General features: G+C 53.8%; 2 protein-coding genes across 2 annotated transcripts in view; both read right to left on the reverse strand.

The window, feature by feature from the left end:
• Positions 1–1,723: 1,723 nt before the first annotated feature.
• On the reverse strand, positions 1,724–6,738 carry SLC27A3 (solute carrier family 27 (fatty acid transporter), member 3). The gene is given in 12 exon segments (XM_012658499.1): positions 1,724–2,048; positions 2,370–2,500; positions 2,633–2,730; positions 2,970–3,168; positions 3,294–3,384; positions 3,484–3,678; positions 3,932–4,056; positions 4,537–4,695; positions 5,039–5,248; positions 5,580–6,321; positions 6,324–6,480; positions 6,482–6,738. Coding segments are annotated over 12 exon segments (2,541 nt in total). The 3' UTR covers positions 1,724–1,871.
• Positions 6,739–7,666: 928 nt separating this feature from the next.
• The window catches only part of INTS3 (integrator complex subunit 3), a 40,721-nt gene continuing 27,111 nt past the window's right edge, over positions 7,667–21,276 (reverse strand). The window contains exons 11-29 of the mRNA XM_012658500.1: positions 21,153–21,232; positions 20,626–20,717; positions 20,157–20,263; positions 19,276–19,395; positions 18,766–18,895; positions 18,228–18,282; positions 17,878–17,981; positions 17,317–17,361; positions 17,002–17,121; positions 14,279–14,432; positions 13,133–13,201; positions 11,890–11,965; positions 11,372–11,485; positions 11,021–11,069; positions 9,795–9,962; positions 9,273–9,373; positions 9,002–9,074; positions 8,656–8,812; positions 7,667–8,557 (exon numbers count right to left, since the gene is read on the reverse strand). Of these exons, the coding sequence (XP_012513954.1) occupies positions 8,480–8,557; positions 8,656–8,812; positions 9,002–9,074; positions 9,273–9,373; positions 9,795–9,962; positions 11,021–11,069; positions 11,372–11,485; positions 11,890–11,965; positions 13,133–13,201; positions 14,279–14,432; positions 17,002–17,121; positions 17,317–17,361; positions 17,878–17,981; positions 18,228–18,282; positions 18,766–18,895; positions 19,276–19,395; positions 20,157–20,263; positions 20,626–20,717; positions 21,153–21,232 (1,892 nt within the window). The 3' untranslated portion in view covers positions 7,667–8,479. The remainder of the gene's footprint in view (positions 8,558–8,655; positions 8,813–9,001; positions 9,075–9,272; positions 9,374–9,794; positions 9,963–11,020; positions 11,070–11,371; positions 11,486–11,889; positions 11,966–13,132; positions 13,202–14,278; positions 14,433–17,001; positions 17,122–17,316; positions 17,362–17,877; positions 17,982–18,227; positions 18,283–18,765; positions 18,896–19,275; positions 19,396–20,156; positions 20,264–20,625; positions 20,718–21,152; positions 21,233–21,276) is intronic.

The raw sequence follows: 21,276 nt of genomic DNA on the forward strand, positions 1-21,276 counted from the left end.
TATATATTTTTTTTTTTTTTTGAGACAGGATCTCACTCACTCTGTCGCCCAGGCTGGAGTGTAGTGGCATCATCACAGCTCACTGTAGCCCAGAACTCCTGGGCTCAAGGGATCCTCCTGCCTCAGCCTCCTCAGTAGCTGGGCCTACAGACTCATGCCACCATGCCTAGCTAATTTTCCTATTTTTCGTAGAGATGGGGTCTCATATGTTGCTCAGGCTGGTCTTGAAGTCCTGGGCTCAAGCGATTCTCCCACCTCAGCCTCCCAAAATGCCAGGATTACAGGTATGAGCCAATTTCCCTGGCTAGTAGCCACATTTTAAAAGCAAAAATAAGTGAAATTAATTTTACTATATTTTATTTAACTCAATGCATTCAAAATAGTATTTCAACATGTAAGCGCTATAAAACAACTATGAATGTTTTCATCTTTTTTGGTACTATGCCTTCAAAACTTGGTGAGTATTACACATTTACAGCACATCTCACTATAGACCAGACACATTTCAAGTCCTCAGTAGCCACACGTGGCTAGCAGCTACCGTATCTAACAGTGCAGATTTAGACCAAATGAAAGAGGGTGTGTGGGGAGAAGAGCTGGGTATGTGATTTCACAAGGGAGGAGATGGCTGCTCAGCTCATGGGCCTGGGAAATCGGGGCTAAGGTTATAGGAGAGCAACTGCAGGAGGTGCCCCAGCGCCAGCCAAGTGGCCACCTCCCCACCCCACACTCAGGCATACCCCAACTACTGTACACTTCCTGGGGCAGATGCGAGAGGAAAGCAGAAAGAGCTAAATCCCTCATTTACTGGTCAGTGAGTGAAGATGTCTCCTACACCTCAGTTAGCGTGCGCCTCTGCTAGTGCCAGTGAGGCTTGGTGGTGGAAGGGGGTGTGGCGTACAGGAACCGGAGGGTTGGCAATGGGGGTCCAAGCTTGGCCATGGGGCATGCCTTCTGACCGCTCATGCTGAGGAAAGGGGCTGGAAGGGGAAAGATACCCAAGGGAAAGTAGCAGAAAATTTTAAGGACTCAGCTCAAAACAGAGGGGGGGACTTTAGTTCCTAGGAGAAGCAGGAGTTTTATCATTTCAAGCTTTTAGGTGATGAACTTTCTTGACACCTCATTCAGGGGCCAAGGAGAGGCCACCATCCCTCCTGCCATTACATACACACAGGCACTCTGAGCCCTACTCCAAGGGGCGGAGGGGACTTCAAACTCCACCAGAACCTGAGGGGCACCTGAGCCGCTCCTTCTGGGAATGCCTGACAGCCATCGGGTAGGAGTAGGAGACACCCGCATCCCGGAGGCTGGGTGACCCCACCCTTCCCTCTCACTGACTGGCTTCTCAGGGAGCTGTGAAGCAGAGGGGACTGGAGCTGGCCACAGGGGGCAGTGTTCCCACGTGCCTCAGTCCACCTCTGCCATTTGAGCCAAATCACCCCACCACCCCTTCCCCCCGACCCCCATCCTCCAGCTCCCAAGACAGAGCACTCAGGGATTAAACTGGGATGGGACACACACGAGCACAATCACCAATCACCAGGGGTTCTCCAAGGACAAGGATCAGGCAGGGTCATCTGAGAGGAAAAACACCAAGGTCCAGATACTGTGCTCAGGCCCACATAAAGTCAGGGCAGGAATGCAGGGGCCTGTGGCTCCATGCCCAGAGCCAACTTCTGAGGAAAAAGCAGTTCCACAGACAGACAAAAAAGACAAATCAGAAAGACAGAGCCAGAATGGCTCCAGCCCATTTATTACAAAATAATGAATACAAATCTGGTATATAGAAGATCTCCGACAGCCGCTGGTGTACCTGCAATGGCCCCCATCCCACAAAGTCCCTCCCTCAGACACTTTGGGTACAGAAGGTCTCAGATTCGAAGGTCCCCAGCCAGGAGAGCACCGTACCGGGCAGGTGTGAGGGGCAGGTAGGCACCCACAGCCTGGTCCAGAACGTAGAGGGGGTCAGACAATGCGCTTGGGTCAAAGCCCTCATTTGCCATCCGAACCTTCTGCTGTTTGAAGGTCTCTGTGGTGGCCAAAGACTCCTGGCGAAAGGAGGAGAGGATTTAAGGGAGTTGAAGGAAAAGGTATTCTGAATTTTGCTAAGGAGCAAGTCTGGGGAAAGGGGTTACGAGGTCAAGGTTTAGGAGCGAAGGTGACAGGGAAGAGAAAGAGCCAGGCCGGGAGAAGGAGGGGTACAGGGAGTGAAGTGGGGTGAAGAGTACAAGTCTGGTAAGGTACTGTTCTTTCCAGGGACTATGTTATGTGGGGGTCTCTTTCTGGAGCTTGGGAGCCATCAAACTCCCAAACTTGATATACGGGGTAGACGTATGGGGTGAGGGGTTGGGGTGGGGGTGGCTGGTTACCTGGAGCCTTAGGAATCGAGGCCGGGCATAAGGCGGCAAGTTCTCGGAAACATGGCTGTAGAGCTGCACAAGGTCCAAAGAGTATGGGGGACGCAGAACCAGGGCTGCCATTCCAGCCCTGCCTTCATGCCCTGGTGGGTGTGGGAGCCAGGGTAAGCCATGCTGTGGCTGGCCACCATGCAGGCCTCATGCTCCTTGTGCCCAAGCATTACCAATTCAGGGTGGTGGGCTGGGTGCCTCCCCCACCTTCCATGCCTAGGCACCTGGCACAGTGACTCCATAGACGTTCACCTCCTGAAGAAAATCCAGGGCCTCGAAGACCTCTGCCACCTCGGTTGTGGCCACATTCTCCCCCTTCCACCTGTTGGAGAGCAGAGATCTAAAACTGGGAGTTAGGGGTCAGGGCTTTAAGAGCTTGGTGGGGGGAGAAAGAGGTCGGAGGTCAGGGTGCCAGGCTGTCATAGCACCTAAATGTTTAGGAGGTCCAAGAATGAGAGATTAGATGAGGACCTGGGCTGAGGTGGGAGGTTAGGGAGTGGAGGTTTGGGTCACAGAGATCAGATGTCCAGGATGAAGTGTCAGGAAGTTATGGACAGATACCTGAAGGTATCTCCAGTACGATCATGGAAGCGCAGAAAGCCTTGGTCATCGCAGATCAACAGGTCCCCAGTGTTGAAGAAAACATCCCCAGGCTGGAAGACATCCTTCAGCAGCTTTCCCCGGGCCAGCTCTGTTCCCCCAGCATAGCCCAGGAATGGGGAATCCTGGCTCACTGGGGCCACCAGCAGCCCTGGCTCACCTGGCAAAGTCGCTGGGGTCAGGAGTGGCTGCCGACTTCACCCAGAGCCTCCTGCCCCCATCCCAGCCCACTCTTCAATTCCAGTCCTCTTCTGCCAGCCTCACCCCCCCCACCTGAACACGAACCTGGAGATGTGGCCACACAGTGCCCCTGGGCATCCCGAATCGGCTCCCCTGTGGTGACATCATAGCGAATCAAAGAGAAGGGGAAGACGAGCTGGAGGGAGGGAGACGAGGGTCATTTCAGCTGCATGAGCCCCCTTCCTGCCAGCCTCCCACTGTTCTGTGGGTGCTCAGTTTCCTCTCTAACCCTCACCTTGTAAAGCCAGGAAGCGCGTCCCACGGCGCCGCGCTGTCCTGTGTAGTTGAATGTGGCCACGTTGCCCTCTGTCAGCCCGTATGTTTCCAGCACCTGCAGGGGCCCAAAGCGCCGCACAAAACGCTCCCAGGTGTCTGGGCGCAGCCCACTGCCCACTGCCAGCCGGACCCTATGGCCACGTTCCGCCTTGTTCTGAGACGAATGGAAAAGAGGTGGGAGCTTTAACACCAAGATGCCAGCTCTCCAAAGGGAAATCTTGCTCCCCACTCCCCAGCCCCCTCCCATTGTGACCGCCTTCAGATGCCCTCATCCTACACTGCCATTCTTCTCCTTCTTTCTTCTCCCTCTAACTCTCAGGCAACTGTCTCTGTCTCCTTTCACATGTCCTGCTCCCTGTGGCCTAGGCCTGTGTCAGCAGCTCTGCCCAGGAACTGTGCCCACGCACCAGGGGCTGGTTGACAAGGTATCGGCACAACTCCCCGATGTACTGGAACACGGTCACCCTGTGCTGCTGGCAGTCCTCCCAAAACTGACCAGCTGAGAACTTGGACTTGAGCACCACTGTGGCCCCTGCCAGAAGTGGGAAGGGGAAAGGAAGAAGGTGAGGTTATGAGCAGAGAGGGGAGCCCCGACCCCCTCCTCCACCCAGTGCAGTTCCCTGGGAGGGACCTGCTGGCAGAGCCACACCTCCAGCAGGCCCAGTTGGCCCTCCTCCTTTCCCACCTTCCCTTGGAGAGGTTAATGTACCCTTTCCCGACGTCCCACCCCCAAATACCCCATCCTCTGCACACACCCTTGCCCCCAAGTCCCACCTCTTCTCTATTTGCCTCTGCCTAGACTGACAGCCCTTCCCTCCTGCGAACTGTATGGCCTCCCCAGTTGCTCAGTCTGTAGGCCTGCCTGGTAATGGTTCCCACTGCACAGAGCTCCTAGAGAGGAGGGCCCTGGCCTCCTCCCTCTGGATCCTCTAGCCTGAAGGACTCCCACCATAGTAAGTACTTCATACATGTTTGCTGGAGGAATGAAGGGGGTGGTGGCAGGGAGACTGACCAATGCCCAAGCAGCCCACAATGCCCAACAGGGAGCCAGACATGTGGTAGAGTGGGAGGGCGAGGTAGATCACATCCTCCTGGTGGACGCCGCACAGCTGGTAGAACCCCTGGCACTGCAGGATCTTCAGATGACTGATCCGAGCAGCCTTGGGGAGACCTGTGGGGTGGCATAGCAGGGAGATCAAAGGAGAGGTCTGAGCTCCAAACTCGATCTGGTCTTCCTGCTTGCCCCCTGCTGGGTTTCCCACAGAAAGAGTCAGAGGCCTGCCAAATTGAGGTCGGGACCCAGACTGTCCTGGAAACATGGGTAGTTTGGGGGAGGTGGAGACATGAAGAGGGGATGGCAACTGGAGAGAAAGGTTGTTCCGCTGGGATCAGCATCCTCTCTGAGGGTTCTGAGGGGGTGACCTGAGAGCTGAGGAGGTCCCAGGTGCCGTTCCCAGACCCCTGCCTTCCTCTGCCTTAGGTTCTGGGAGGTAAGCATGGTTCCCAGCCCTCACCCGTGGTGCCAGAGGTGAAGATGTACAGGCACGTGTCCGTCATGCTCTGGGGGGCAGAGAGGTATCCCGGCACTGGCTTATCCACTTCAGCCGACATTTCAGACAGCAAATCTCTGATTCCAGAAGGGTGGGTTTCAGGGCCTGCAGCCCAAAGGTGGAGCCCCATGGCTCTCAGGGCCGGCAGGTCAGGCTCCAGGGACTCCAGAAACTCTGGAAAGGGTGCGAAAGTACAGCTCTGTGGCTTGGGCACTACCCAGAAGCCTTCCCCACCCCTTAGCCTATTACCCGTGCACCCCCAGTCCCCATCCGCACTGCTTTCGGCGAGGGTGAAGAGTACGGACATCCCATAATGGGTCTGGGACCTGAGCACCTTGGGAATCCCTAGGAAACTAAAGATTCAGCTTTATGGCTTCGCATCCCCACTCATTTCTGAACCCCAGGGAGACAACGTCCCGGTGACAGGACCAAGCCCTTCTGTGACTCCAGACACGCCCCTGTCTGCGGCTGGCCCAGCCTAGTCAGTCGGGCGCTCCAGCCTTACCTGGCGCCAGCACCAGCGCGCGCGCGCCGCAGCTGCGGAGGCAGTGCAGCAGGGGGCTGCGGCGCAGGGCGGTGGGGACAAAGGCCGTGCGCAGCCCCGCCTTGGCCAGCCCGAACCATAGCCACAGGAACTCTGGGCTGGCGGGGAGGAGCAGCGCCACGGTCGCTCCAGGTGCCAGAGGGACCGCGGCTCGTCCTGTGGCTGCCCCATCCCCTCCACACTCCGCAAGCGCCGCTGCGTCTCCGGCGCCTTGCGCCGCCCGCTCGCCTTCCCCAGCGCTCCTAGCGGCGCCGCCGCCGCCGGGTCCCCCATCCCAGCCCAGGGCGCGCAGGAAGGCCCGCGCAGCCCGGTTACTCTCGCTCTCCGCCTCCGCGTAGCTAAAGCGACGCACGCCGTGAATGAGAAAGGTGTGCGCAGGGCGCTGCTGGGCCAGTTGCGCTAGGCGCCAGGCCAGGCTGCATCCCCCCTGGGGACCCTCCGGGTCGGCGGCAGCCGCGGCCCGCGCACGAGCTCGAAGAGCCCTTTTGCAGCGAAGGGCGCGCACCGCGAAGGCCAAGTCTGCCGCGAGCCAGCGCAACTGCGGCCAGAGGTGCAGCTTCAGCAGCAGCAGCGGCAACAGCAGCAGCAGGGACAGCAGTAGGAGGGCAGCCATGGAGCCGGCTTCCTCCGCTCCGCACCGTCCGGCCCCGCCGCTCTCGAACACCCCTGATAGTCCCTTCCGAGAAATCGGGGCCGACCGTTCTTGCAGTGAGACCGCTCCTTCTCGGGAGGAGCGCGCGTGCGCTGGCACACGCCCCTTCCCACCCGGGCCCCCGCCACTCCCCACCGGCGGAGAGCGTGTGGGGGGCGGCCCCGGGCTCCTGGCCCTCCCCACAGCCTACGCTCCGCCCTGGGCGCGCTCTCCCGGACGGCTCGCGGCTCGCACCCTACCAGGTCCCGGGCCGTGCTCGAACCTTTCCTCAATCCCAGAGTCATTCTCTTTTTGAGTTCTTTCTCCTCGTGGGCAGTTTAGGGATCTGGCTGGACTCTGGAGTCCAGTTCTGAGAGCCAGGGCGTTTGGATCGCAGTCCGTCTTTCCCTCAGTATCATTTTCACCCCTAACAGAAGGATACCATTGCTCTCTCCCAAAAGAGACTGAAGAACTTGGCCCCTGGCCCATTCGGTTCTGCAAGTCCCGGCAGGACAGCCAGACCCATACCCTCCCGCCAGCTGCCAACAGCAGCTACCCCAGGGAATGGGTGGGGACTGAGAACTAAGTAGGGGAGAGGTAGAGGCCCAGACGGCCAGATTTCTGGAGGGGCCACGGCGGAGGCTCCTCCCTTTGGGCAAGGGTACAATAATTGGGGCCAGCCAGCGAATGCTTTCCATCCTGATTTTAATTGGCACAAAGGAAACTGGGGAAGGAGGGAGGAAGGAAAAAGAGGCCTCCAGTGGTTTAGATTTTCAAAGGAAGGAGTAGCAGCTTTGAGGGAGGGGAGACCTCGATTCTGTAAACAGACACATTTGCAGGCTCAACAGGAGGAGCTGCCTGCAGTTAGCCCCAACTTCAGTCCTCTCTCCTCAGCCCACTGCCAACCCCTCTGGACAACAGGAGAACAAAAAGCACGGCCAACGCACATGTGGACCAGCAAGTGGCCAGACTGAAAGGAAGAGGGCCCCCCATCCCCGGTACTCGAACTCTCCGCCAGGCACACTTCTGTCCTTGGAGCCAAGCTGGAGCATCCCTGCCCTGTCGAGCCCTCCAGTAACTGGAGCATACAGACTTAATAAATTAGAGTGAGTATGACAAACGCTAGCTTTTGGAAGCCTCTAGTTTCTTGGAGGAGAAATGGGTGTGGACAGACCTCAGCCTACAGGGAGATGGTGCCAGCATCAGTTTCTGCCCGGACAGGTCAGTGCCTGGCTCCCACCTCCAGTGGTAGCAGGAAGAATGGGTGGGGGTGGGGGACAAAGCCAAGTCCCTCCTGCTCGAGACGAGACGGGAAAAGGAGGATGTTGTGAGGCTACAGCTAGGTGCCAATTAAATCAAGACCACCTGTACATGCACAAGGTAAATGCCTGATGCCTGTGCAAACTCCAGCACAAAAGACATTCTGGCTAGTTTTATTGTCATTTAAAAACAACTTTTAAGACTCGATTATCTCTGCCAAAAAAAAAAAAAAAAAAAAAGAAAAAGAAAACAGACCCAAGGAAATGGGACCACTTGACAGTTCTCTGGAACTTCTCTGGACTACCCTGGGCTCTGGCCCAGCTTGAGGTGCCAACCTCTCAGGCCAACCCAAGCCTCCAGGGCACACCGCGTGGGGCTGTGGCCACCCTTCCAGGTTCTTTCCTGAATGCTTATGACACTTGCCCCCTGGTTGGGAATGGGCAGCCTGACCACTCAGATTAGACAGCCATTTCACACTGGTGCGTGGAGGGAATGGCTATAAAATGCCTGTTCAGAGCAAATCAAGACCTGAAGGGCAAGCAGGAAGGGACACCTACATAGGGAGTCTCCACTGTCATCCCAGTTTCTCTGGCCAGCTGCTCCTTTGTCGTTTCCCTTCTCTGTTGAAATGGCTCTTTCAGAGACTGGGCAGGAGGCTAGGGGAGGAGTCAGGGGGCTGAGGACTTCCACCATGGTCCTATTTTGCACAGCCTCTGGCTTCAGCGAGAACCCAAACATCAGTGGCGGCAGCAGTGTGGGTGGCTGGGGGCCCCAGGAGAGGAGGGGAGGGGCTGGGGCTGCCTGGCAGCTTCTCAGGCTGGGCCAGAGGAGGAAGCTCATCCTCCTCACCAGGTGAGCTTGGGGATGGAAGAGCATGGTTCCCCTTTTACCTCCCCCGCCCCTATTAACCTTTGATTCACCAAGGAGAAGAGGGCAGTCCAACTGGGGGTGGGATGGGGACCACAGGGCCTCAGTCACTGTCAGAACCCACTGCAGAGGACCCTTTTCGTTTCCGCTTGGTGGGCTTCGGTTTTGTGTCTTCTTCCTCCTGGAAGAGATTGGGCGGGGGAGGAGGGAAATCACTAGCTCCAACTCCACCCACACCTATTGCTCCTTCTCCTCCTGGGCACTGGCTGGGGGCCTCACCGAAGCACTGCTGGAGCCGGACTCTTCTTCAGCATTGGGGGGCTGTGTGGCATTCTTCCGACTTCGAGGGCTGGACAGAGCTGCTTTTCGCCGGCTCTTGGGTGGTTTGGTGGAAGAGTCCTCATATTCCTCAGCCAGGGAGAAGAGATCACTGAACCTAAGAGAAAAGAGAATAAGCTCTGAGTGGGGACATGCTGGTCCTATGGCCACCTCCCACCCTCTTCTCCCCCAGGCCTAGGTCTCTGGTTTTCTTCAACCCTAGGTAAGTTTGTGTCCCCAGCAGGCCTCCTGTCCTCTAGGCCTTCTCCCCACTGCTTCCCAAAGCCAAAAATGGAAGGAGCCTCACTTCATCTTGTGGGCTTCGTCACAGCTCGCCTGGACATGCTGCAGCGCCTGGAGGATTGGGGTCTGGCTAAAAACTAGAGGGAGAAGAAAGGGAGAGCAGGGGAAGAAAACCAATTAGATGTCTGGGAGCTTATTCAATGGTACCCAAAGGTTTTATCCCAGGAGTTTGGGTTTTGGCCCCAGGCGTCGTGCCCCTGACCCCAGCGTGGCCCCAGGTGGTCTGAGCCAGGGCAGCACCACACACTAGACTCAGGGAGGGCTAGAAAGCATACAGTTCTGCTTGGTGTTGGTCAGGTTGAGTCGCAGGTTATCCAAGTGCTCCAGGATCTGCTCCAGAGTCAGCTGGGCCAGCTTGCTGCTGGAGCTCCTCAGGCTGTGCAGGGAAGGCATGAGAGCCAGGGTCTGAGCTAGGGGGAGGGTTCCAGGAATGCGAGACACCCTCCAGCCCACCAGGATCCTCCCCCCACACCAGGGTCCCTCCTTAGGACAGAGGCAGCCCATACAGGGAGGAGGACAGGCAGGCTTCGCGGGCTGCGGTTGGGTAAGGGAGATGTGCACGGAACATGGAAGCCCTGCCACGGGGGTACTAGAAGGAGGGGAGAAAGGCCACGATGGTCCTGCATGCCATGTGGCTTCAGACCACTAGATGTCACCCACAAACCAGGCTGGGACTGCACTGGACCCCCACTATCACTGGGCAGCAGTCCCTGCAGACTGCCCTAGGGACGGCCTGTTGACAGCGGGCAGGAAATGTGGGCAGCCCTGCCTGGAGGGTGGACAGGGACCATGCCCACCTCTGTCTCTTGCGAGGGAGGCTGTTGTTCTTGATGAGCAAGGACTTGATGTGCTCGGCCAGCAGCTCGTCGTGCTTCATGCACCAGTGCCGCAGGATGCTGGTGGTGAACTGGTCGTCGGGGTGGCAGGGCCGGCTCAGCACCATCTTCACCATCTCCTCGCTGGGCCTGTGGGGCAAGGCGCTGGGTGCCGCTCCCGAAGCAGCCTGAGGGACTGCTCGATCCCTCCCGCTCATGTATTTCCCAAACGCCGCCCTCCCCGCCTGCCCACCCCAGCCCCACTGCAGCTTCCTACTCTCACATCCCTCTCCCTCTTCTCTTTGGGCCAAGGAATGCCTGGTTTCATCCTCTGCGGAAGCCAGGAGGTGAGAAGTGAGACTCTTCAGTTTCTGTGGTAGTAGAAGGTGTCTGTGCGCTTGTGTTGGGAAGGAGGACCACCAAACCTCCCCCACGCCCCCTAGAACGGTCAGGAAATGGGCCGGGGAGGCAAAAGGACAAGCACGTGTTGTGTGCGTGTTCCTACCCTGCCCTGCTAGAGTGTGGGCCAGCATGGAATCCCGCTTAAGGAAGGGGCAGGAGAGAAGGCCATGAAGCCACAGTCCCACACAGCTCTCCACCTTCCCACTGCCTCCAGGACACCATTTCTAGTCTCTCGGGCAAGGGGGGAGAGAAGGTAGAAAGACGGCAAAATGGTAGGAAGGAAAAGATACACAGCTGTTGTTCCATTTATCCAGGAAGGCTGCTACAGCACCTGTGATGGGAGAGGGGGTCTTCTGCCCTCTCCCCTCTACACCCACCCTGGCAGGGAGCACAGTGGGTTCAGCCAGCTCTGCTCTGTGTAGGTAGAGGAGAGGACAGTGTGTGATCCCTCTACTCTGACCCTTCCTCCTCTTGGATTAGACATGTGGCGGCTTGCAGTCGTGTGGGGGAGGGGAGCGGGAGCCACCAGGGATTAGAACTGCTGTGGCAGCAGGAAACAGGGATGTCCGGTCCCCACCTCCCCACCTCCAAGGGCAGCTCCTGGTGGGCAGGGGGGTATGTTGAGAGGAAGCCCAGATCCCAGGAGAGCTGCTTACTTGTAAGTCACACTGGGGGAAGGGCAAAATAAGCAGATGTCAACGACAGGAAAAAAACATGGCAAAAGGAGCAGGACAGAAGTCCTTTATACCACAGTATCTCTTGTATGTGGGGACCGAAGGCTAAAGAGCTCCCAGGGGGGAACTCACTTCTCTCTTCGGAGCTGAAGCAGGAGGCAGGACAGGGCCTCTGGGTGCTCTGGGAGGGAAGGAGAGGGGAATGTGTGATTCCGGGAGGGAACCTGGGCACCTCCCTCATCCCCTAACCAACAGCCACTGGAGGGAGCAAGGACAGTCTTCAACCAGGAGCCAGGAAGAAGCCCCTACCCGAATCCTATCTAGTCCCTGGCCCACCCGAGCCCCTGTGCAGTCCTGGCTCACGGTGGCCCTGCGCTGGTGCACTGTGGTAGGGAAGGGAGCGGTGGATCTGGGCTCGGCCAGAGCCCCAGCTGGACAGGTCGTGTCCTCTCCTACTTGCTTCCAACCCACAACCCTACTCACCCTTGTATTTGAGGTGCTGCAGGATGGGGATTATGGTCTCCAGGGGGATGTTATGGGCCAGGAAGAGCTGCCAGGCACAGTATTGCTCAAAGGTTTCCCAGTCCAGGCTCTGGACTGCAAGAGACAGAACAAACATCTCTCTCCCCATCACACACACATGTGGCTAGTCCACTGACTACCAGCACCCCAAACAGGGATGGGACAGTGGTACAGAGGTAGGGACAGTGACCCTAAATCTAGACCCTTTCCCTTCCCACACAACACTGATTTCCAGTCTTCTCACAGCTTCTGTATTCCCATGAGCCCCGAGGTTGGAGGGGCAAGAGTAAGTCCTTCCAATTTACAGAGCAAGAAACACATCCAGAGAGACACTGCCCAAGGCCACACAGCAGGGTGGTACGACATTCTACCCCTTAACTTCCCAGCCCCAGAGCCAGCTTTCCCGTTGGTGAAAAATACACATGGCTGACACCCTGCTCCTGTCTCCTCTCAGGTACCTAAAAGGTTTGGTCACTTACTGAGTATGTTGAGGACTGAGTCTTTTCGAAACATGACCAGGTTCCCCATCATCACATGGCAGACCAGCTCCTGGAGCTGAGGTGGAAGAAGGCAGAACCCATGAGCTCTAAAAAAGGCCAGGAAGCTAGTATGGAGGGAGGAGCAGGAGGGCTCATAAGGGAAAAAATCAGAGGACGGGAAAGTCTAGTTTAGAGGGACAGGGAGGAGATGGCGCATGATGAATGCTGCAGTCTCTGGAGGATGAAGGGGCTGGTAAGGTAGCAACAGGTCTGTGTGGGAGCCACAGGCCTGTTTTGGGCAAAAATAGTTGTGGAAAACAGTCCCCCACATCCTGGTGGCAGAGGGAGAACAGGGAACTTCTCTACCTAGCTTTAGTCTAGGCCTGAGGAGGAGGGAAGGATCCTGGGAGGCTGGGCTCTCAGCACAGGTGTGGGCAGGGGAAAGGGAAAGGAAGGACCCTTGAGTGCTAGACTTCGTCTTTGGTTTTTGTTTTTTTGAGACAGGGTCTCACTTTGTCATCCAGGCTAGAGTGCAGTAGTGTCAGCCTAGCTCACAGCAACCTCAAACGCCTGGGCTCAAGTGATCCTCCTGCCTCAGACTCCTGAGTAGCTGGGACTATAGGCGTACAAGCCGCCACACCCAGCTAATTTTTTTATTTTTTATAGATATGGGGTCTTGCCATGTTGCCGAGGCTGGTCTCGAATTCCTAGGCTCAAGTGATCTTCCCACTTTGACCTCCCAAAGTGCTAGGATTACAGGCATGAGCTGCTACACCTTGCCTGGCCTTCCTCTTTTATGAATGGGAACTGAGTGGAGAAAAGGAGAACAGAGAACTGGGACCTCTGTTTAGGCTTGAGATGGACCCAAGCAAAGCTACAGCCTCTTGGGGACCTATGCATGGTAGAAAGGTTTAGTAGAAATGGTCTGACCATTTTCATTCTAAGCCAAGGGAAAGGCATCCAATTGAGAGCTAAACAAACAATCCCCTCAGTTTTCCCTGTGGAAATAGGAATGCCCAAAGAACACGGAGAATAAGGGAAACTCTAGGCAGGGTTTGCCAGCCACCCTTGGGGCCCACTTTCCTTCCCAGTTGCTACAGCCAAAGATGCACACACCTATACCAGGAGCAGAGTGCCTGGGAGCATGGGCTCCCTGTCTGCAGGCCTGCAGACAAAGCAGAGGCCTGACTTCCCCAGTCCTGCCCTCTGGGCCTCTCTGGGGATGTCAAGGCTCGATGTATACCTGTGCAGAGTCAATAACAGCCACGATCATGTTCAGCAACTCTCCACTCCTCAAGGTTTCATCTGGAAACTGGGTAGAAAAAGAGAGGGGAAGGGTCTGGGGTGGACCCCTTGGCCTTCATCTCATAACCCATTTTTCTTCCTTAGCACACGCTCAGGGTCTGGCTAGGTCAGCCAGACACAGGCTCTAATATAACCCCCTAAACAGAGATCCAATAGCTATGAAGCTGAAAGACTTCAAGAACCTGAAGACCTCAACTTCTGTTATTTATGTGTGCACACTGTGAGGGGCGTGTGTAAGGAAAGGAACAGGGAGCTATACAGAGATAAAGCCAGAGCTGAAAGGACTGGATGTGATGGCTGGTTCTGTGTGGGAGTAGCAGCGGAGTAAACATTTGCGTCCCTGGCAGCAGAAACCCAACCTGTGCTGACCCTCAGCCAAAGAAGAGAAGGTGTAGATTGTCTGGGGGTGGGAGGGCTGTGTGGGCAGGCAGGGCCCCATCTAGAGAGGGGGCGCAGGGGAAGGGAAGTGCCCTGTGTCTGGCATCTACACCCCTCCTCCCTCCACTGCTTGGCTGAGATCACAGTTCCTCCTAATGTGCCCACACCCTGGGTCCTCATTTCCTTCTTCTGAGAAATTCTACCAAGAGATGGAAGAGCGGATACCTCCTGCATCCCAGTTCCTAGAGAAGAGTTTAAGTGAACCAGGGGAATGAGAGTCAGTCTCCACGACAGAAGCCCTGGTCACTGGGAACCAGCAGAGAGAATCCAGGGGCGAGCCATCAGAGGGCGAGAGGGCTTGGGGTATATAAATACAGATCTGATTTAGGGGACCGGTCATGGGTCCAGATGATGGGGCCCAACCTGAGAAGCCAAGTATATAGGCCCAGGCCCCAACTCACACCACAGCTAAACCAAAGGATAAAAATTCTGGGAGTTTTAGAAAATTTTAAACTTTGAATAAAGAGAGGTAGAAGGAGGGAACAGCTGTGGTGTAGGAAGCAATGGTCTACCAAAGTTAGCAGGGTGGGCGGAGGAGGGCCAGGTTGTAGGTGATGCTCAGAGTGTACACTAGGTGGGCAGTCTCCCGTGAGCCCCCTGCACTGCTGCCCCCACCCCCAGCACGGATATGGATGGAGGCACCAACCTCTGTGTAGATGGAGGGCGTGAGGTGGCAGAGCAGCCGCACGTCGTCCTCCTGGCAGGCCTTCATGTCCATCATTAGGCACGTGTGCAGATCGCCCAGCTGAGTGGCCTGGGCAAATGACTCGTACAGGTTCATCTTCCCCGCGGCAGCTTTGCTACAAGACCAGATGGGCCTAAACCAGCAGCCTCACCCCAGCACCCACCTTCAAACACCCTTGAAGTAGGCTCTCGCTCTGGAATTGCCTGTCTGCCCTAGGTGTGCTTCTGTCTCATGTCCCTCCCTGCCACCTTCCCCAAGGGCCTGACAACTTATAGGAACCAGGAGACACTCACTTTTTTTTTTTTTTTGAGAAAGAGCCTCATTCTATCACCCCGGGTAGAGTGTAGTGGCATCATCGTAGCTCAATGCAACCTCAAACTCCTGGGCTCAAGTGATCCTCCTGCCTCAGTCTCTTGAGTAGCTGGGACTACAGGCGCATGCCACAATGCCTGGCTAATTTTTCTATTTTTTGTAGAGACGGGGTCTTGCTCTTTTTTTTTTTTTTTTTTGAGACAGAGTCTCACTCTGTTGCCCTGGCTAGAGTGAGTGCCGTGGCGTTAGCCTAGCTGACAGCAACCTCAAACTCCTGGGCTCAAGCGATCCTACTGCCTCAGCCTCCCGAGTAGCTGGGACTACAGGCACACGCCACCGTGCCCGGCTAATTTTTTCTATATATTTTTAGTTGTCCGATTAATTTCTTTCTATTTTTAGTAGAGACGAGGTCTTGCTCTTGCTCAGGCTGGTCTCGAACTCCTGAGCTCAAACAATCCTCCTGCCTCGGCCTCCCAGAGTGCTAGGATTACAGGCGTGAGCCCCCGCGCCCAGCCTGAGATGCTCCTCCTTCTCCCCACCCTTCCCCAGTGCTCCAGACGGGGCTCTGAACACAACGAGTGAAGCTACGACTGATGAGCACCGAGAAAAGAAAGAGGGCTCAGGTCAGGCTTTCTCTCTTGCTTTCTGGGCTCTAGCCATGAGGGCAATAACACCTCACACCATACACAAAACTCAACTCAAAATGGCTGACAGGCCTAAAGTAAGAAACAAAGCCACAGAACTAAAACTATGTTCTCTTAGAGAAAACATAGGAATAAATCTTCATGACATCGAAAGCACACGTGACAAAAGAAAAAAAACATAAATCTAACTTCATAAAAATTTGACACTTTTGTGATCCAAAGGATGCCATCAAAAAAGTGAAGATATGCCTTTCTCCTGGTGTTGGAAAAAACAAAAAACAACAAAAAAATGAAGACAATCCACAGAATGGGGTAAAATATTTGCAAATCATATATCTGATAAGGGACTTGTATCCAGAATATATAAATAACTCTTAAAAGTCAACAATAAAAAGACAAATAACCAAATTAAAAATGGGAAAGGATTTGAATAGGTATTTCTCCAAAGAAAATACACAAATGGCCAATAAATGCATGAAAAAATGCTCAATATCATTACCCACCAGGGAAATACAAATGAATACAAATGAAATACAAAACCACAATGTGATTCCATTTCACATCCACTAGGATAGCTGGAATCAAAAAGTCAGACAATTAAAAAAAAAAAGCACAGAGACTAAGGGGAAAAAAGCCAGATGACAAGTGCTGGGGAACATGCGGAGCAATCAGAACTCTCACACGTCGCTGGAGGGGACATAAAAGTAGCTGCAGCCACGCTGGAAAACAGTTCTGCGGTTCCCTGCCAGTGTAAAAACAGATTTTTCTGCATGATCCAGCAATTCCACTCCTAGGTATGTACCCAAGACAACTGAAAACATACGTCCACACAAAAACCTGTACATGAATGTTCACAGCAGCTCCATCTGCAATAGCAAAAAAGTGGAAACAACCCAAATGTCCACCAACAGACAAACGGATAAACAAAATGTGGTGTATCCATACACTGGAATAGTACTTGGCCATAGAAAGGAATGAAGAACTGATATACGTTACAACACAGATGAACCTTAAAAACATTAGGTTAGGTAAAAAAAGTGAGTCACAAAAGATCACACATTGTTTGATTCCATTTATCTGAAATGTCCAGAATAAGTAAATCTACAGAGACAGAAGGCAGGTCATTGGTTGCTGGGTGAAGGGAAGAACGGGAACAGGACTCCTAATGGGTATGGGGTTTCTTTTTAGGGTGATGTAAATTAGACAGTAGTGATAGTTGTACAACTTTGTGAATATACTACTGAATCGTACACTTTAAAAAGGTAAATTTTTCACGCCTGTACTCCTAGCACTCTGGGAGGCTGAGGCAGGAGGATTATTTGAGCTCAGGAGTTCGAGACCAGCCTGAGCAAGAGCGAGACCCTGTCTCTACTAAAAATAGAAAGAAATTAGCTGGACAACTAAAAATATACAGAAAAAATTAGCCGGGCATGATGGAGCATGCCTGTAGTCACAGCTACTCGGGAGGATGAGGCAGGAGGATCGCTTGAGCCCAGGAGTTTGAGGTTGCTGTCAGCTAGGCTGACACCACGGCACTCTAGCCTGGGCAACAGAGTGAGATTCTGTCTCAAAAAATAAAAATAAAAAAAAAATAAAAGGGTTAATTTTATATATAGCTATTATTTTTTTAAAAAAAACAGCAAACACATGGAAGGCCCTGGTGAAGACAGCCAAGGGTGGGAAAGTCAGTGTGTAGGAGGAGACAGGAAATGTGGGGAGCATACCCACCTGGCCCTCAGGTAGTAGAGCAGGTGGTAGCCAATCTTGGGCTGCTTCTGATATAGCTCCGAGAGAAGGTCCAGAAGCAGAGAGAAGCTGCTGTTGTCTTCCTGCATCTGGCATAGGTTCCTAGAGGAAGGGGTGAGAGGAGATGAGCAGAGCTTTACCTACGGCAGACTCTCCCATGGAGCTTCTGGGGTGGCGTGGGCTTTGTGTCCACTGTATACCTCCTCCTTCCTGGAAAGGGGCCCTGTTACCCCAAGCACAGTGCGCTGTCAGGGAAGACAGAGGACAGTGCGATATCTCCTACAGTTGGGTGCTTACCTAAATATTAGGTAGAGAGGCTTTCCTACAGACTCCTCCAGGGACCTACAAGAGGAAGGTTACATATGAGAGTCCACGTGAGGGGAGGGGAGGTAGGTTGCAGGCAGATATTATGGAGGACCAGCTTAAGGCCAGATGCCAGCCTGCTCCTTTTCTACCCAAAAGGCAAACTTTCTGCTGCTCCAGAGGCTTAGGAACAGAGAAAACAGGTTTCTAACAAAGAATCACAATTTGAGGTTGTCATCCTCATTGAAGGTGAGACTCTTGCCCTTCAGGGAGAGAGCCCCATCCAGGGTCCAATCCCACATGATTCAGCAAAGGTTGGGGCTACTGGGCCCAGCAGGAGGGGTTGAAGCAAAGGGAGTGTGTACCTCTCCTAGTACACACGGTATTGAGCAGGCAAAAATAAACCTTGTTTAAATGAAGCAGTACATATGAGAATAAAAACACTAAGTGAACAGATTATTTTTCTAAGGTTCACGGCAAAGTGCATCTTGGATTCGGACTATAAGAGAACACTCTGGCTCCTGAGTTAGCGGGGTTAGGGAAGATGAGCCTTACTCCTCGGTAATCTCCTCAGGCAGCACTTCCCCTCGAAAGTGGGCCTTGAAGAGCTCCTGCAGGCAGGAAGCAAGGACAGAAAGCTGCTCCGAGTCAAAGTCTTCCTGGGTGGTGAGACAAGGGAGGGAGTGTCACTACCTAGATCCAAGCCTTCCTGCCCCCACTATCCCACAGCCTTGGAATTCATGTTTCCACCTCTAGGATCAGCAAGCTCCCCACCCCCCATCAGAGGGAACCCATGTGGGGAGGGAGAAGGAGACAGTCAGCGTCCCTGGGAGATGTCTGCATGGGGAACTCTATGCTGAGCAGGCTGGGCTGCTTCCTCCCTAGGGGGCTGGGTTCCTCCTCACCTCTAGGACCTGGTCCACGATTTCCTGCATGACCTCACACTGGGCCTCCGTATCACTGCAGGACAGAAGTGAGAGGAAATCCCAGCGACATAAATGATAGCAGAGGGCAGGACACACACCCAGAACAGTGTGCACAAGCACACTCCCATGCACAACATGCACAGAGACAAAACAAAGAGCTCTGTGTAAAATCCCAGCTTGGGGGTCAGGGGAGGCTGTAGGGCAGAATTTGCTGCTCTTGGGAAGAGGCCCAAAGAAGGGGGAAATCCCCATCAACCCTACTTTGGTTCTCAGAGGCTCTTCTCCCCAGAATCCATGGAGTGGGAACCCAAGGTGTCAGGGAACGAGGCTGCCCCACTCCCAGCCCATAACCTCCAACATAAACTGCAGAAAAAAACCCTCATGAAGCTCCAACTACCTCGCCACACACTCCCATCACATTTTCCTCCAGCCTGCACCATCCTGCCACACCCACCAAGCACTAGGTACAGAGACTGGGGCTGGACCTCCGGAGGTGGAGAGTGAGGTCTGCACCCACCTCCCCTTCTGTAGCTGGAGTACTTTGTCCCTTAGGGATTCATCCAACTGGTCAAGGTAAGGGGTGATATCAACAGGCTCCTCCACGACTGTCTCCTTGATAGGGTGGAAGCGAAACTCTCTCTTCTTTCCTGAAGGTAGTGATTTGGGAAAGAAGTCAGTTTGCCCAGATGCTAGCAACAGAGACAGTCCCCTGAACCACATGTCCCTTCCTCACATGCCCTAAGTGTGCACCTGTGTACTCAATGTTGTGTGAGTGCCTAAAGCATCTCACTGAGCGTGCACATGTCCTAGCTCCTATATGCAAAAAAGTGCAGCAACCACTTCTTTTTCCTTCCTGCCTTTCGTGCTGAGTACAGGGCTCTGCACTCAGAGTCTCATCCAGTCAACCTGTTAACAAAACTTTAACTCACAGGGCAAAGGCGATAGAAAGGTTGCAGAGAGGCTGCTGCTACGAATTGGTCTCTCCAGGTTGACACAAGCCTGAATGAGCCGTTGCTGCTAGCCTCACCTTTGCTGTTGAGATCCTCCTCGTCATCACTGAAGGCTGCCTCCGCATTGTCGTAGCAACTCTCATCCTTATCCGACATATGGTTGTCCATCTCCATGGAAACTGGCTCCTCAATTTTAACTTGGGAGTAAAGAAAGACAAGGCATTTGATGGCCTCCCGTGTCCTCTAACATGTTCCATGCTTCTGGGAAGGGAGACGGGAGGGCAAGTGGGAGAATAAGGAGTTTATGACCTAAGTGGATTATTGACCCTGGAAGGACAAACCTAGTGTCCTCACAACCCTCCACGACCTACAGGGTGGATGCTGCCAGGAATAAGAACAGCACAGGACATGACTGCTCTATGCTCAGCTCAGAATTAGTGACTAGAGTAAGACCAGGGACAGTCCCAAGTGTTCTTTAATTTAAAACCAAGTTGGGATGTACTGCTTGGCTTAAGCCCTTATCCCAAAACAAAAAAGTGTGGTGGGGAGATGGCAGTCTGGGATCGGGAGAAAGATTTGAGACCCAACATGACAACCTCTCGTCAGGCGCCAGGGCCTAGAGCTCGACAGAGAGAAGAGATGGGCAAAGTTAAAATGAGATAAACAAACATTACGAGAAAGCCTTCTACCTACTGAGAAGGAGTTAATAAGAGAAAAAATTAGAGTTAAGAGTGCAAGAAAGATGAGCAAAAGTCAGATAAGATTAGATGAAGAGAACCAAGAGAGACAACACAAGAATGAATAAATAGAAAAACTGGGAAAGGAAAAGCTGCGATGGGCAGTGTCACAGAGGTGGAGAACCGCACACGGACGACATCCTAAACAGGACTCTGGTCTGAGAGCCTTGGATGGCATGTCCCTGTTTTGATACGGATGATGGAAGGGGAGGGCTCCATACCTTCCACAGGCGGGGACGGTGAGCTGCAGAACTCAGGAAACTTCTCTCTCAGCATTGCCCGCAGCTCTTTATCCAATTTAGGATTGTCAAACAGGGGAGCCAGGTGTCTAACGGGGAACACAAGTGAAGGTCAACATCAGAGCCCCTCATTTCTAGCTCAACATGGAGTTAACGAGATAGGTCTAAGCCCAATCTATATAACTGGGCCATATTCAGATTCTTGGAAGGGATCAACAGGGAGCATGAAGGCATTTGAAGCCCTTTGTAATAAGATGGCATGAGAGAAGTTCCTCTAAGAGTCAGGAGGACATATGCCCAGCAGCCTGAGGTGGAATCAGTACTTTTTACACCCGCCAAGGAAAAGGGCCAGCAGTAGTATGGCAGTATCTGGATGTGCCTGACCTACAGGTGACTGGACCTAATGAAAAATGGGAAAACAAACCCCCCACCCCACCCCCAAACTTCTTACGCCAAGACCCGTTTCTCCACAATGTGGTTGAGGGAGGAAAAGACACCTTGCCGCACATGGCCCTCCAATGGTGGATAGAAGTTGGGAATAATCTGGAAGGGAACAACGGGAGGAGAAAATGAGCACAGGACACTCTATCCAGAGTGTTCCGCTGAACCAGATCTAAAAGCTGCTTTGGTTTGATCAGGGGACACTGGGGAGGATGGCTGCAGAGAGGATTGGCGTTTCTGACCATTCCGGGCCACTAATATGGGAAACTCTCACTGGACCTGGCTGCTCCTCAAGGAGACGAGATTCTACCATGAGTCATCATCCCTGTGGTTGAGAAACCCCATGGAAACACGGGAAGATCCACTGGAGACAGTGGGAATATGGAAGGGAAGCATTCACTGAGGGGACAGGACCCATGGTGACTTCTGCTGCCACAGTCAAGGGGCACCGAGAAGACTCATTCACTGGGAGATGAGGGGGATACACTTAACTCTGTTCATCCAGACATGGGGAGAAAAGAGAGCTGGGGCACTTACGCGGCACATGAAGTCCAGGAGTGTGGCAGTGATGGCTGGATGAGGCTTCATGGAGTGATGCATGACCAGGATAGCTGGTTCTGGACAATGTGGAATTAAAGGGCCCCCCCCATCAGAGAGTCTG

Source organism: Propithecus coquereli, unplaced genomic scaffold (genome assembly GCF_000956105.1).
Source record: "Propithecus coquereli isolate 6110/MARCELLA unplaced genomic scaffold, Pcoq_1.0 Scaffold59, whole genome shotgun sequence".
NCBI classification, from domain to species: Eukaryota; Metazoa; Chordata; class Mammalia; order Primates; family Indriidae; genus Propithecus; species Propithecus coquereli.